The sequence below is a fragment of the Carya illinoinensis genome, chromosome 8 (genome assembly GCF_018687715.1).
Source record: "Carya illinoinensis cultivar Pawnee chromosome 8, C.illinoinensisPawnee_v1, whole genome shotgun sequence".
Classification (NCBI taxonomy): domain Eukaryota; kingdom Viridiplantae; phylum Streptophyta; class Magnoliopsida; order Fagales; family Juglandaceae; genus Carya; species Carya illinoinensis.
In genome coordinates, this window is record NC_056759.1 from 7866558 (window position 1) to 7884003 (window position 17446).

A 17446-nucleotide genomic window follows, 5' to 3' on the forward strand; every position below is an offset into this window, starting at 1 on the left:
AGGAGGAGGGGGCGAGGGTCTTGGCTGAGGTGAAGGGAAGACCAGAGAGCGGGGTGGATGGAATTGTGAATAAGGTATTTGATAAAAAAATGTGAACGAGGGGGTGAAGGCAGATAACCTGTTGAAGTACTCTAACAAAAAGATGGAAGAGAAGGGCACGAGCTGCCGGCAGAACTAGTGAATCTGGGCTATCATCTTGGAGTACTGACAGAGGAGCGGTAAAATGGGAAAAGCCTACTGAGTTGGTAATGAAAGGAAACTGGGATGCAGCCGTGGATGTTCAACATAAAAGGGTGGGTATCGGGGTGGTCATTAGAGATTCAGAGGGGGAGATGTTGACATGTCTGTGCCCAACAGTTGATTACATACAGAAACCGATTGTCGCTGAAGCATTGGTTTTGAGAAAAGCAACTATTCTGTGCAAAGTTGGCCCTCACGGATGTCGTATTGGAGTGAGATTCTCAACTAGTAGTGAAAGCTCTCAATTGTAGGGAAGAGATATGGGCAGAACATGGAAACATTATTGAAGATGTAGGATGGTATTGGCTGATAGATTAAATTGGGAGGTAAGGTTTGTGTATAGGGAAGCAAACAATATAGCACACAAGTCAGCAAAACTAGCTTTTTCTTTCTCTGACGAGAGGGTGTGGATGGATGATGACCCTATAGAGATTACAAATGACTTACTAAAGGAGATATACTGTAATGACTTATTTGTATTGAAATTTCAATTAAGATATTACATTTGAACTTCAAAAAAAAGGTTTAAAACTATACAAATTACTTACTAAAATGAAAAACAAAAGCTATATATATGCATACCATTATATCGTTATACACATATCTTTCATGAGTTTTTCATTTTAATCTTAGTCATATCCAATTTCATTTATAAAGTAATACAATCATGAAAATTTACACAACCAAATCCAGTTTGCCTCACTTGGTTTTAAGTGATTATAGATATATATCCTAAAGAAAAAAGAGTAGGAAGAGATAACTTCGCTATTCATCGTGACAGGATTAATTGATTCTATGTTACACGAACTCCTTGGTATCGAAGGATCTCACCAATAAGCTCCCCCTTACCCGAACCCACGTACCTTCCACAAATCTCACCGTCTCTGATGAACAAAAATGTGGGCACCTGCACCACGTCCATCTTCCTCAAGAACTGCATGCAGCTCTCGTTTTCATCGCCATTCATGCGTGCAAAAACCACCGTTTCCGACATTTGCCTCGACAGCTTAACCACCGTCGGATACACCTTCACGCATGGCCCGCAATGCTTCAACCCCACGTCAAGCACTATCAGCTTGTGATCAAGCTTGTGATCTTCAATCAATTTCTCCACATCCTCCCTGCTGTGCAGTTGCTCCACTGCAGAATGGTTATCTCCATAGTATAACACATCTCCCATGAGCACATCTGGGCGAATACCGTCCTCCTCGTGGATTTTCACCATGTTCTTGTAAAAGCTAAAGTGCGGAACTTTTTCAATTTTTTCTCTCTTGCAAAGTTCCCTAGTTTCCCCCGATTCATCACCCATTACCAGAAGGAATTCAACGTCGCTGCATGTCCGGCTGAGGTCCACCATGAATGGGTAGATTTTACTGTCGCGGTAACTGTCGCTGCCCTCGTACTCTACCACTACGAGCTTGTTTTTGGCCATTCTGAGGGCTTCATCGAATTCTTCTATGCTGTGTACTTGCTTTACTCTATCTTTAGCTTTAACCTGTTCAGTACCAGATGCGGCTGCTGCCTTCGTGACAAAGTGAGTTCGGCTTGTTAAAAGTTTTCTTGGCAGAGGCTTGGGACCAGAGACCAAGGGCAGAAAGGAACTATGGAAGCAGAGAGAGTTAATTTTAGGGATAGTGGCTAACGAAGAGAGCGGTTTGAATAAGAAGCTTGTAATTGCAGCCATGAAAAACAGAGAGGTGCTAGAGGAAGGTCTGTTTGGAGATTGGATTTCAGAGATTGCGAGTGATCAAAAGGGAATGTGTGTTGGGAGATGGTACTGATGATCCAGAGGTTGAGATGCAGAGCGAGAGGGTGGAAAAGGGACATGGATTTGGCACGGAGTCTCGTTGAGCAAAAACCATATCCACCTGATCGGTTTGTGTGGTTCATGGTAGTCCACGTGTACGAGTCCACTGGGGACATTAGTAGATATTATCAGGTCACTGGGGTCTACAATAAGAAGAGAGCGTGTTCTGTTTCATTTCCTAGAGGTGAAAACCGATCAATCGGTTTTGGTTTTGGACCAAAATTAAAATCGAACTAATATCATTAAAAGATGATAAATTTTGACCGAAATTGACCGTTTAAAGAGGAGAAAACCGTTTACATCAGTCTTAGCGTCACTCCAGTCGATTCGTCGGCATCTTCGGTAGCGACGAAGTCTATTTTCAGGCGATAACGCCGCAATGACTGTCGACTAGCTAAGACCGTGAGAGACGAGAGCCGAGAGGTGCGACACTGCGATTTGAGAGAGAGAGAGAGAGAGAGAGAGAGAGAGAGAGAGAGAGAGAGAGAGAGAGAGAGAGGGGGGGCGGTGGCGTCTAATGAAGAGAGAAGAAAATCGATGAAGAAGAAGAGTACCTGAGGGACTTTAAACCCTAGAATGAAACAGCACTGTTTGGCTAAATGGCACCGTTTCATTAAGTTTTTTTTTTTAAACTTCAGATATTAAACGACGCCGTTTCACTTATTTAAGTGAAACGGCGTCGTTTAAATAAGGTATAAATCACAAATTATATACCTTATTAAGTCGGCCGGTTCAACGGTTTGAACCAGGGTCAAACCGCTGCCGAACTGACGTCGATCGGTTTTTAGGAAATCTATCGTCAGCCGACCAGTTCACAGGCGGTTCCGGCCAGTTCCTGACACGGCCGGTCAGTTCCGGTCAAAGGCGGCTGGTGGCGTCGTTTTCTGTACACCCCTTATTTCCTATAGCATATCCCTCTCCGTCCAAAAACATCATATTTAATGGCGTTACAAAAGGCCTGTTACCTGTAGATTTTGTTCAACAATTAAAGCCCAGGAAACTACCTATCACGTTCACGGAACTGAAACAACACATTCATAATACTTACCATATTCTTTTATTTCTTAGGGGAGCCCTTCTATCTTGGGTTGCATGTTCAAATGTTTTGCGGAGGGAGCCCAATAAGGCAAGACCGAAAAGATCAAATCAATAAGGTAAAAATAATTCTGAAGGCCCACCAATTCCTCCAATTTCACCAACGGACCCTTTGTTAATGTCCATAGAACATTGGGTTCTGGTGGAAGCTCAAGCTGTGCATTTCCTCAATGACCAAAAAGGGAAAAATAACTAATAAAAAGGCAATTAAGAAGTTTCCAGCAAAATTTTAGTTGGAGAAAAGCAAAGGACAGAGAACACCAAACACAAAAGATTCCAAGAAAGATTTAGGAATAACAGCTCTTTTAAACCAAAGCATTACTTTCTTTTTTCTTGTTACCCATGAGCTCTATGGGGAATGTTGTTTTACGGTTCATATTCATGTGTTCAAAAGGCAGTTGTACTTGTCCTGATTCTACTTGCCAAACATCGTCAAGATACAAAGCAAAGTTTTTAAAACAGATCCACGATTGACATTTATCGTGCCGGAACAATAACAATACTGGACACCTTGATATTAAATTTTAGGTTAAATTTCGGCCGATTCCGGCCTATTTTGGGGTGTTTTGGCTGATTTCCGGTATTTGCGGCCGAAATAGACCCGGTATACTTAGTAAATGGCAGATACTGTATTGGTTTTTTTTTTTTTTCAAAACAAGCACATGCATCTGGATAAATTATCGTACATGGTTAAAAATCCCTTCTTTCTCTTTTTCTAATTTCACGGACATCTTCACAGCTCTGGCCACACTTCCAGCTTCCTTATCGCTGCACGTCTCGGTCAAATCAAGGTAAAAGCGAACCAGAGGCTTAACTACCGAAGATAAGAACTGGAACGGAATCAAAGCCACGTGTAGCTTTATTCCTGCTATTACACCTCTTTGTCTCTTTCCGTGTCTCTGAATCTCTCTCTTTGTTAACTCTGCTGCTACCTACAGCTGTAATGGTATGTAGTCCTAGTAATGATTCCTAAAAGGCCAGCCTGCTTTCATTTCCTTAGCATCTAACGGTGGCTAATGATGGATCTATGAACTCACCGTCCTGGCTGCGAAGGACATGCCACTACCGAGCGTGACCAGTTAATTGCAAGTCGTACATGGATTGTAAATTATGTTTATTTAATGATTAATTTTTTATAAGTATAATATATATAATGTAAAGTTGTATAATCTCGAAACTATTTCTGAAAGAGAATTCAAAATTTTTGTTACCCAATACATATAAAACGATTTTTACAACCAGGGATTCAGATGAAGAATGAGTTTGTCCATTCAAACTCGTGTTAACTAATTGGAAGAACAAAGACAGCAAAAGTTTGGAAGGAAACATTGCCCCCCATATGTCCTCTACTTTCTGGTTCTTCCGTAGTAGCTAAAAAGATCGAAACAAGACAGAAAAGTGAAGCAGAACTGGTCCGGATTCTGACAATTAATAATACAAAACAGAACAGCCAAAAGAGGTGCAAGAGTCAAGCCCATTGCAGGACACCAAAAACATTACTCAAAACGCAAATGACAAGTGTCTCCTATCTCTATCCATGTGCGCTCCACGCCACTCCCCGACACTACATTATCTGAGGAAAGTCCGCCTCCTCTCACGCAGTCACGCACATTGGCATTTGGCAACATGAATTTCATTAATGAATGACTCTGAAAGCATAAAGTCCTCCTTGACAGACGCTCTTTTTACTCCATATTATTATTATTAATTAACCAGCAAAAGCAAACAAGAAAAGGAAAATATATATATATATCTCCTATATATAAAAAGTGTGTATGAAACGGAAAATCTTGTTTTAACAGTTTTTCTTATTTTTCCGTTAAAGTTAACACCATTTGTTTTAACTGTTTGGCACATAAAATGAAGACATAAATATTGAGAGAGATAGCATTCAATGTTGTTATATGATTTATTAATCTCAATAATTATAATACTTAATAGTTTATATAATAATAAGTAATTAAAGATTAATTATTATATTTTTCTCTTTCTCCTTAACATATACACGTGTATTAGGTGCATAAGACGTGAATCTCTAAGTATAATATACATGTATTATACGTTTCATTAACTCAGATTATTGAGTATTCTAAATTTAAAAATCTCATATAATATATAATATAAGTGTGTTTAATCAAAGTGTTTTTTTTTTCCCATGGTAGTAGGACGTAGCTTCCGCTAAGTCATATTCCATACGTGAGCTTGCTATGATAGGCACGTGACAAAGGCCACGATCCTTGAGCTAATCAAGAAAGAGTAAATTCGCCAAACAATTTCAAAATATATTTTATGATTTATATATATGCTATATATAGAAAATATTATATCACAAATTTTATAAAAAGATTATATTTTAACTTTATGTTATCCCTGATCGACTCAACCAACAGCAAAATAAGAATTTCAATATTCTCTCTATTGATTGTCTACAGGATGACATAAATTGATGAATTATAATACAAACATCAAATGACACATATTTTGAACTACCTTTTGTGTTAGACTTTTATTAAATTTTTCGTATACATCTTTGCTAAAATTATAGATGTTATAAACATGTATTGGATTATATGATACTTTGAACTAATTTTTTTATTTTCTCCAATATGCCTTAAATTATTAAGTGACATCAATAATTTTTATAAAATATATATTATTTTTTACAAATAATCATTTTATAAAATTAGACAAACGTGCTTTGTACGTTACTCCCACCTAATATATATATATATATCCTAAAGATACTTGTGATTTCCATATAACGTGGCGGACAATCCGAGGAAGAGATTCCTCACACTTTTGAGTAGAAAAATGCTAGTTGAATCGTGACTATTTTTACATTTTACTATCATCGGTTCACCTCTTATATCTATTCATGTAGCACTGTCCTTTGAGTGGAAAGATAATCAGGGGCGTCCATTTTACACTTTCATAGGCTAAAACCTAAACTCTTCGGAAAAAGCTACGGCCACCTATAAAAAGTCCCGAGACTCCATCCCGACTGGCATGGGCTATGTGGCATATTTTAATATTAAAAAATAAGTCTGCTCAAATTAAAAAAATAAAAATAAAAAGAAATTTATGTTAAAAAAATAAAAAGACCCCCTCCCAAATCGAGAATACCCTGACTAGGTGATAATGAGAAGGATGAAGCCAGTGACCAATACGAGAAATGCTTGTTCTAAAAGCATGGTGTAAACGTTATGGAACAGGCACATGACCTTCTCCTCATAACTATTTTCGCTCTCTCTCACTATTAGAAGAAAAGCAAAGAGGTGTGGGTTTGAATTTCACAGTCCGGAGACCCAAACACTCAAATCGGTATTACAAATCTCTTTAGCTCTTCTCTAACACAAGAGGCGAGATAGCCTTTCGGGACTCCATTAATGGTGGAGGCTTCTCGAGTAGAACTGTTATCTGACAAAGAAAGTGTTCTTTTGAGAAACTTTATGCTCTTGCTTTTGACGTGTTGCGAAGCTTTCTCCACTTCTTGAGGATCTGCCGAAGCTTAACAATCTCTCTGATTTAGTTAGGCTTGGATAAAAAAAGATATATAAATAAATATATATATGTTGTAAAATAACATTGTAAAATTGTATGACCACCTTGAGCTAGAAGTCAAATGCACAGTGCATAGTGCCAGTATAGTACTGCATAGTAACTGGCATAATAAATGACCGACATCGCACAGTGTGCATAGTGCCAGCATAGTACTGCATAGTAACTGGCATAGTAAATGGCTGACATCGCACAGTGCGCATAGTGCCAACATAGTACTGCATAGTAACTGGCATAGTAAATGGCCGACATTGCACAGTGCATAGTGCCAGCATAGTACTGCATAGTAACTGGCATAGTACATATGCATAGTACTGCATAGTAACTGGCATAGTTCCCTTTGTACGCCTATATATATCGTTGAATTTTTTAAGAAATTCATAAGTTTCATAACTTCTCTGAGTTCTATCTCACTCTCTCTCTCTCTCTCTCTCTCTCTCTCTCTCCTTTCGATAATTTTATAACACGTTATCAGCACGATAGTTCTGACAATCTTGAAGCTAATAGTCCTCTACTTCAAGTAAGTTTTTCAATATATTTTTATATTCTTGATTTATATATGTAAAAAATGTCAAATCTTACAAAATTAGAATTCGTTGCTCTTGACATTTCTGGAAAAAATTATTTATCTTGGATCCTTGATGCTGAGATCCATCTGGATGCGATGAACCTGGGAGATACAATTAAAGAAGGAAATCAAGGGTCCCTGCAGGATCGTGCTAAGGCAATAATTTTCCTTCGGCACCATCTTCATGAAGAATTAAAAACTGAGTATTTAACGGTGAAAGATCCACTTATTTTGTGGAATGATTTAAGGGAGAGATATGAACACCAGAAAACTGTAATCCTCCCAAAAGCTCGTCATGATTGGATGCACCTGAGGTTGCAAGACTTCAAGAGTGTTAGTGAGTATAACTCTGCACTTTTTAAAATTAGCTCGCTATTGAAATTATGTGGTGAAAAAGTCACTGATGATGACTTGTTAGAGAAGACATATACTACTTTTAATGCCTCGAATGTGCTCCTGCAGCAGCCGTATCGAGAGCGAAAGTTCAAGAAATATTCTGAACTTATATCTTGTCTTCTATTAGCTGAGCAAAATAATGAGCTTTTATTAAGAAATCACCAGTCACGTCCTACTGGTTCTATATCATTTCCTGAAGTGAATGGTATTAGATTTACATCATTCCCAGAAGCAAATGGTGCATCTTTTCAAAGAAAAGGAGGACGTGGACGTGGTAAGAAAAACTATAGAAGTGGAGGTCCTAAAAGTGACCACACTAAAAGGGATAATAATAGATATACACCGTACCACCAGAAGTGGTTCAACTCAGAGAAGGGCAAAGGTCCTCAAAACAAATTTTTAAAGAAAGATGAAGATGGATGCCATAGATGTGGTATGAATGGACATTGGGCTCGTACCTGTCGTACAGCCAAGCACTTGGTTGACTTATACCAATCTTCTATAAAAGAAAAAACAAAGAAATTTGAAACAAATTTTGTTGAACCATCATATGCTTTAAATTCTATAAATGGAGAAGATATTACAAGTCTTGATATTTCTGATTTCTTTGAGGATTCTAGTGGTAGAGTTGATCATGAAAGTGTTCCTTTTTAATTAATGTATTTCCTTTATCTTATTATAAAATATTTTTATATTCTGCAATGTTTTGTAGTAATGAAAGTTTTATTTATTCTTTTATACTTGTTATAAATTATTGATGATATGATTTATCTGAGAATGGAAATGGAGCATCCCTGAAGGATCGCCCTAAATCAATAATTTTATTGAGTATCTCATATGAGTGATACTTGTACCAAAAACTCATTATGATTTATGCACCTGAAGTTGCATAATTGAAATTGTGGAAAGAATATATATTTGAATGAACATCTCGAATGTGCTCCTGAAGTAGCAATATCGAGTATGCTCCTGAAGTAGTAATATGAAATGCAAATGTTCACAATATATTCTAAATTTGTGTCAGGTATTTCAGTGACTGAGCAAAATAATGAGTTTTTGATAAGAATCATTAATCACGTCTTACTAGATCTATATCATTCTCTGAAGTGAATGATAATGAATTTATATCATTCTATTCCCTGAAGTAAAAAGAATGATGCGTTTCATTCAAAGAAACTAAGAGATTGGACGTGATAATGAATATCTTTTTGGGCCAGAAGCTCGTATTGGAAAAGCTGTAAGCTTTCTCTTTGAGATGATATTATACAAATTATTGAATCAAATATTATGATGCATCAAAAGATGATATGATTCAAAATATTTGTATCTGTTCATGGTTATCTTGATCATCCAAAATCAATTATGATAAGTCGAATGATTTTCATATGGACGTCCATAAAAGAACCAGAAGATTCTTTTACTATAAAGTCTTACCACCAGAAGTGAAAAGAAAAATTTGCTTGAAGCAAATAAGATGAAATTATTCAACGTTATCTTGATTATCATATGTGAACCAGAAGTTCAGATGATAATTAAATTTTGGATGCAATAAGATAAAAATGTCTCATATTCTAACTGCTAAAATCCCAGCGAGGATTGAAATCCCTGTAGGACAATTAAGAAATTCAGCAGTCTAAAAACATGTATAAAGGCATGTGAGACTTATCGATACAAAAGATAGAGTATCTCAAAAGAGAAAGGCACAAATAATTTGGTGCTCCTGAAGAGGCCATACCCACAAAACAAGCAATAAAGTCCATCCAAATTCTTTGTATAAAATTCTCCTATATAAACTCTTGAAGAGTGCCTCCTGAAGAGGTTTTTCATGAAAACGTCTTCCCTTGAAGAGGGACAGGTACCTGAAAATAACGAGATCTCGAATAATGGAGAAATTATGGATAGAAATAAAATCGTTGTCGACAACGTATTTCCATATGAGATGGCAATTGACATTACCAGAAATAATGGAGAAAGCGAATCAAGAACCGTCGAAGAAGACCGACGTAAAATATTGGCCAATATTTGAAAGAAACAATTCCTGCAGAATTGATTCACTAGTAAAATATGATGCATCGGGACTTATAGTCCAAACACCTAAAGAGGTGATGCTTATTGAATGTCAGTGGGTATTTATGGAAAGGAAATAAAAATGTGATATATAAATCACGAGTCAGTTTCTCAATTCCTGCAGAATTGATATCACTAAGTAAAATGTGATAAATATGGACTTGAAGTCCAAACACAAATGAAACAATAATAATATGATTTTAAAGTGGTTAAATCATATTAAGATTTTTATTAGCTTGAAAGTTATCGAAAGTTTGGATATGCATGATTAACTGCATATTTATATGGATCATTGGATCATGATATATATATGAAAATCCCTGAAGGATAGGAAATGTCTGAAGCTTCTAATATGAATACATCTGGAAATATGTATTTTATCAAGTTTCAAAGATCCTTATATAATCTAAAGCAATCCAAACGCAAATGAAAACAAGCTATTATTGCAGTTTATATATATGATTTAAATGTCATTGAGGCTCCATAAGAGCTCATAAAAACTGCACATATTTGAAATATAAATCTGAAACCCTTGCGGCTTCAAGGGGAAAATCGATGATGTTATTAGTCATGAAATACCATCTTTTAATACAATTAGTATTTCAGATTCATATTATGGGTTTGATATGAAATGTGCATTATTAAAGAAGAAATAAAGCACACAGAACATTTACCAAAAGATAGAAACACAAATATGAATATTTGTGAAATATTATTTTATTATCTTGAAACAAGAATTACAGAAATTTAAGGCACTTTGCCTCATTCTTCAAATGCTCTTGTTCTTCAAGAATCTGCATGGCATCCCTATCTAAAGCGGTGGGCAATCGAAAAGAAGACTTAAGCAAGGATTTTAAATTCCTATTCTCTTGCTTTATTGATTCTATCTTCATGTTGGACTCCAGAAGAAGTCGCTGAAGTATAGCAATATTCTCATGGAGATCGTCAACTCCACAAGTTCTGGATTGCAGTCGCTGAGAAAATACGACAATGGATGATGAGTATCGGGTACCGAGACTCACAAGCTCATAGATAGCTTCATTATCTGCCCTACGAGTCAGATCATTATATTACATGATAGCACCTGTGGTAGAGGCAGGAACAGCTGATGAACGAGGTGCAGAGTACCTCATATATTGGCTATGAGAAGATCGCTGAGCCATTGCAGAGTAAAAATGCAGAAAGAGATTGCAGAGTAAAATTGCAGTATGATTACAGAAAAGTGAAGAAGATGAGATGTGAATGAAAATGAGCTGAATATCTCTTTTATAGAAAAAATTATGATACAACATCTCTCGTGAAGCAAGAGAAAAGAGACGAAATATAGCTTCATAGCTCTGCGGCGCTTGACAGCACGTCTGACAGCTGCGATGCCTGACAGCACGCCTGACACCTACAGAGGAGTTGAAAATCCGCGGTGCTTGTCTGATCTTAAAAGGCTAGCCACCGTTTTTATTAAAAAATGAGGTTAGCGGTTTAATGTTGATGAATTCTCCACTAACTGTGTTATTTACAAGAACTCCAGAAGAGTACAACTCCAGAAGAGTAGTGATGAGCAGAAAGATCCAATTGTGATTATTTTATCAACATGGATCAAGTCCACAGTTAGTTGGATGTACAGATGCGAGTTATCTTTCAGATACACACAAGAAGATCATTGCAATTCATGAGAAGAAAGTTGAAATTGATATCAAGAAGGTACGGTCAAGTGATAATCTGGCAGATTTATTCACAAAAGCATTACCAACTGCAACATTTAAGAAGATTGTACAGAACATTGGAATGCGGAGACTTGAAGACCTTTTATCATGCACTTTTCAGGGGGAGTAACGTCTTGAAGACTTATGCTGATTGTACTCTTTTTCCTTCGCTAAGGTTTTATCCCACTGGGTTTTCCTTCGCAAGGTTTTAATGAGGCAATCTTAAAGCATTTTACGGTACACATGAATATTGTACTCTTTTTCCTTCGCCATTGGTTTTTTCCCACAGGGTTTTTCCTTGGCAAGATTTTAACGAGGCATATTCATTATATGTGGTCATCCAAAGGGGGAGTGTTGTAAAATAACATTGTAAAATTGTATGACCACCTTGAGTTAGAAGTCAAATGCACAGTGCATAGTGCCAGCATAGTACTGCATAGTAACTGGCATAATAAATGGCCGACATCACACAGTGTGCATAGTGCTAGCATAGTACTGCATAGTAACTGGCATAGTAAATGGCTGACATCGCACAGTGCGCATAGTGCCAGCATAGTACTGCATAGTAACTGGCATAGTAAATGGCCGACATTGCACAGTGCATAGTGCCAGCATAGTACTGCATAGTAACTGGCATAGTACATATGCATAGTACTGCATAGTAACTGGCATAGTTCCCTTTGTACGCCTATATATATCGTTGAATTCTTTAAGAAATTCATAAGTTTCATAACTTCTCTGAGTTCTATCTCACTCTCTCTCTCTCTCTCTCTCTCTCTCTCTCTCTCTCCTTTCGATAATTTTATAACAATATATATATATATTTATATAAAACTGTTATAAAATCAATGAAAAATGAGAGAGTTTAGGCTTTTAGACAGAGAGAAAACGGGAAAATGAGAGTATTTCAAAAAATTGAGAGAGAGCGGGAGAAGAGATTCTCTTATTGATCTGTATCTCAAACTTATATATTTCTTAAAGAATTCAACGATATATATAGGCGTACAAAAGGGACTATGCTAGCTCACTATACTAGCACTATGCACTATGCATTTGACGACTAGATAAATATGGTCATACAATTTAAGATAATTTATAACAGGTCATACAATTTAAGATAGTTTATAACACTTTCCCTTTGGATGACCATATTTAAAGAATATGCCTCGTTAAAACCTTGCCAAGGAAAAACCCTGTGGGAAAAAACCAATGGCGAAGGAAAAAGAATACAGTATTCATATGTATCGCCGAGTATTTTAGGATTGTCTCATTAAAACCTTGCAAAGGAAAACCCAGTGGGATAAAACCTTAGCAAAGGAAAAAGAGTACAATCAGCACAAGTCTTCAAGACATTACTTCCCCTGAAAAGTGCATGATAACAGGTCTTCAAACCTCCACATTCCAATGTTCTGCATAATCTTCTTAAATGTTGCAGTTGGTAATGCTTTAGTGAATAAATCTGCCAGATTTTTACTTGATCGTACCTTCTTGATATCAATTTCAACTTTCTTCTCATGAATTGCAATGATCTTCTTGTGTGTATCTGAAAGATAACTCGCATTTGTACATCCAACTAACTGTGGACTTGATCCATGTTGATAAAATAATCACAACTGGATCTTTCTGCTGATCACTACTCTTCTGGAGTTGTACTCTTCTGGAATTCTTGTAAATAACACAGTTAGTGGAGAATTCATCAACATTAAACTGCTAACCTCATTTTTAATAAAAACGATGGCCAGCCTTTTAAGATCAGACAAGCACCACAGATTTTCAACTCCTCTGTAGGTGTTAGGCGTGCTGTCAAGTGCTGCAGCTGTCAGGCGTGCTGTTAGGTGCTGCAGCTGTTAGGCGTGCTGTCAGGCGCCTCAGCTGTCAGGCGCCGCAGAGCTATGAAGCTATATTTCGTCTCTTTTCTCTTGCTTCACGAGAGATGTTGTATCATAATTTTCTCTATAAAAGAGATATTCAGCTCATCTTCATTCACATCTCATCTTCTTCACTTTTCTGTAATCATACTTCATTTTTACTCTGCAATCTCTTTCTGAATTTTTACTCTGCAATGGCTCAGCGATCTTCTCATGGCCAATATATGAGGTACTCTGCACCTCGTTCATCAGCTGTTCCTATTTCTACCACAGGTGCTATCATGCAATGTAATGATCTGACTCATAGGTCAGATAATGAAGCTATCTATGAGCTTGTGAGTCTCGGTACCCGATACTCATCATCCATTGTCGCATTTTCTCAGTGACTGCAATCCAGAACTTGTGGAGTTGACAATCTCCACGAGAATATTGCTATACTTCAGCGACTTCTTCACTACAACATAACCAGTCTTTTGCTGCGGTTTTCTTTCCTGCGGCTATTTTTCGTGGCAAAATTTCATTCACTTTATTAACATCTGTTGAGTTAACTACGATTATATCTACCGCTGGAAAGAAATATTATTTTTGGCATTTTCTATGTGCAGCAAATCTAATCGCCGAAGTGAGAGAGCGTTTAAGTGACTTTTTGGCGTTTGAGAATGGGTTTACTACTGGAGAATTAAACTGTCGCCGTAAATTTATTCAACATGGAGCTATTACCGCGATACCGGGTCGCTGCAATAAAGTTTGGCCAGGGGCATCTGCACTTAGCGCTGCAATAAGGGTCTGGGATGGCTATTACGGCGAAATCTCTAGCGCCGCAACAAACAGGGGTATTTAAATTGCTTGATGCGGCGATCACCCTAGTTGCAGCAGATTTTCCCCAAATTTCTCCCCTGCTACGCCGACGATTCCATCTCCACGAGTAGCCGCGCCGCCGCTCGTCGGGACGTCGCCTTTGCTGCCGGAGTCGTCTCCGATACCTGGTAATGCAATATTCTAAACCTTAATTTCTTCTGTCCAACTGTTCGTCTTCTCTCTCTCTCTCTCTCTCTCTCTAGGTTGCCCCAGTACCTTGATTCGACATGCTCCCCACCGTGTCGCCATAGCAGCCCATCCTATTTTTAGCCAAGGCACCTCCTGATCATCTGGTAATTACCTCTAGGCTTAGAGATCATGAGTATATAAGGTCTGCTGGTTTATGATTTTATAGCTAGCCAAGAGAATGTGATTCCTTTGAGAAGTAGCTTCCACATTCGTGCATATACTGAAACACCAAATTTCTTAGGTAATCCCAACGTTTATATAGGATGTTGGATCAATTTGCCATTTTATGGTATAGATTATGGGTGGGGAAAGCCAATATACGTCGGTCTCGGATTGTTAAATGATGATGGCAAAGCATTCATCATGTCAAGTCCAGCTGCTGATGGATCTCTCGTCATAGCACTCCATTTGCAAACAGAATACATGGATTCTTTTAAGAAGTTCTTCTATGAGGACATATGTTCTCGACGTAATGGGATGTAAAACATCTAGTAACTTATTATCACTCTTTATATATATATATATATAGAATATTCTATATATATATCTGCATATTTATTGCTAGGGTTGGCACTAGATCAAGTTGGTATTATTTGATTAAAATCGTGTTATTTGTAGGATAAATGTGGGAAGCTGCTGTTGGCAGTTATGTTGGTTTTATGTTTGTTTTCATGAATAGCTTGTTATTGAGAATAAGAGAGATCTAAGTGATTGGATATCAACTAGCTAATAGTTTTGAATATATCATGCATGCATGGTTGTAATCTTCTTATTTTTTAGGACTTCATCAGATCTTAATCAGGTGAAATGGGCAAGTTAAAAGAATAAAAGAACTGGTATATTTTTTCCTGTTTCAGATCATGATGTTAGTTGCTCATGAAAATTATGATCCAAGGTTTATAAAGCGTCGAGAATACAGCAGTTACATTGATCTCCCCACGGAATAAGTTTATATATATATATATATATATATTGTGCCTTAACTTCCAAATAAAAACAGAAATTTTATTTGGAAAAAAACAGGGGTCCATTGAAATGAGATCTTCTTGCCTCATACTGCTTAATGGTGGTACTTGACTTATTTTTGTAAGTGTCATAACCCTCCATTTTTGTCTTCAATTACATGGATCATGTGTGGATTTGTTCATCCCACTTATCTATACTTAATGGCACCAATCGATCGTTTGATCTCATGTCAACTCAATTTGTAAGCAGGTAATTTTAATAAAACATCTAGTATAACTGCTTTTAATTTCTTTATTTTTAAAGCAAAACATTTATTATTTGTGAACTCCATATAGAGATGGTTAATTTGTTAAATCTGTTAATTTAAAATCGTGGATGTGAATGATAGCTTCAATGGATTGGTGCAACTTTCTTGCTTGACTCATTCAATGTCTAATTTGTTCAAGGAAAATGCACAAAGAAACAAACAACAAACTGTAGAATTACTGCTCTATTCTAAAAGCTTATGTGCCCTGTTTTTTATTTTAAATGTTAACTGGTTTGTCAATTATCATTTCTTGTAATTAGCATTTGAAGCTTGCTTAAATTACAAGGTAATATAGGAATTATAGAAGATCTCTTGAGTGGGTCTTTGATGCAAGTGGTCATATCTGACTTTTTATTTTGGATTTGTAGATCAATTTGGACGTTCAAATATCTTAATTTTTGAATTAAATTGATATATTTAGTTTTGATGAAAGTGTATTGGTCTTTAGATACTGATCACTGTTTTGATGTAGAAATAGCTTTAGGTATTTAGGTATTTCGGGAATTCCCAAAGCTTTTTGAAAATTTCAAGAACAATACTAAATTATCATATATAGTTATAATAAAAAAGAGACAAATTTAGCACTAGAAAATGAAAAAGTACTAATCAAAACTAGATAGATTGCAAAGAAGGAAACATGTTATCTATGACCCCAACAAATACCCCAAACAAGTTAATAGAGAGTAATAATCTCAGGACCAAACAACTATAAAAAACCAACTCCGCATTTCTAGGCCAACATATATTTGCTGTAAGTTTAAGCATACTGTACGATCTTGTCTAGTTCAACGTAAATACTATTTGAATAATGTAAGATTACTGGCTAGCTTGGACATAACCAGCAAGCTAGCTAGCTTTGGACATAACCAGCAAAATATTGGACAGCAAAATCTAATGCCCGGTTGTGGTGCCTAAATTATCAGTACTTTTGTTTGCTGTCCAATATTGGACAGCAAGCTTGCTAGCTAACTAGACTAACTAGCAAAAGCTTACTGATACATAGACTAACTAGCAAGCTAGCTAGGTTGCTGTCCAATTTCTTCTCGCATGATTCAATTTCGACTAGGACAATCTTCTTTCAGCAATTTTTATTTCCAGCTATTGACTCAATATTGACAGATAATCCAGGCAATGTTTATACTATCTTTTGTGGACTATTTTTGTTGTATCATAGCTCTATATTCTTAGAATGGTCTGATTATATAAATGCTGTGTATATATCCTATATGAACCAGTGACCTAGGATGAGGCATGTAAAGACTTGAGTTATGTGAATGGACCGGTGAATATGAGTGTGAAGTATGTGATTAAAAGAATTACAATCATATTGAGATGAGGATCACTATCTCATATTTGTGTGTTGATGATAGACTTAAATGAAGTCCCAAATATTATTATTTTCATATTGGTCATTTCTTTTGGTCATGGTATATTATAGAAGACTATACCCGCGTAGCGTAAAATGTTAGAGAAAGCGCTGGTCATGATTTTAACATGTGACATATATATCTGATAGAAGGACTTCTCTATTGGAATGTTCTATAGACAGATCTGTCCAGCGTAACAATCCTCTGTCGTGGCATGTCTTATGTGATGTACATATAACTTATGCCTGAATTATCTGCTAAAAATATGTTTTTGGCATGTTTGATTTGAGGCAAAATTGGAATTAGTGACGTGTAAATAGACTTAAATGATGAGTGTTTGAAACCATTAATTTATTTGTTCTTATATTGTTTAATTAATCACTTTTACCTACCTAGCTTAATTATTTCATTGATTTACTTAAGGTTTCATTCATAACCCGTAATCGATTGACACAGAAAA

At 36.5% G+C, this 17446-nt stretch overlaps 1 protein-coding gene across 1 annotated transcript; it reads right to left on the minus strand.

The window, feature by feature from the left end:
- Positions 1-832: 832 nt before the first annotated feature.
- LOC122274292 (thioredoxin-like protein CDSP32, chloroplastic) lies at positions 833-2073 on the minus strand. The gene has a single exon (XM_043083332.1). The coding sequence runs from the start codon at positions 1922-1924 to the stop codon at positions 1034-1036; it is 891 nt and encodes a 296-aa protein (XP_042939266.1). The 5' UTR covers positions 1925-2073; the 3' UTR covers positions 833-1033.
- Positions 2074-17446: the final 15373 nt, after the last annotated feature.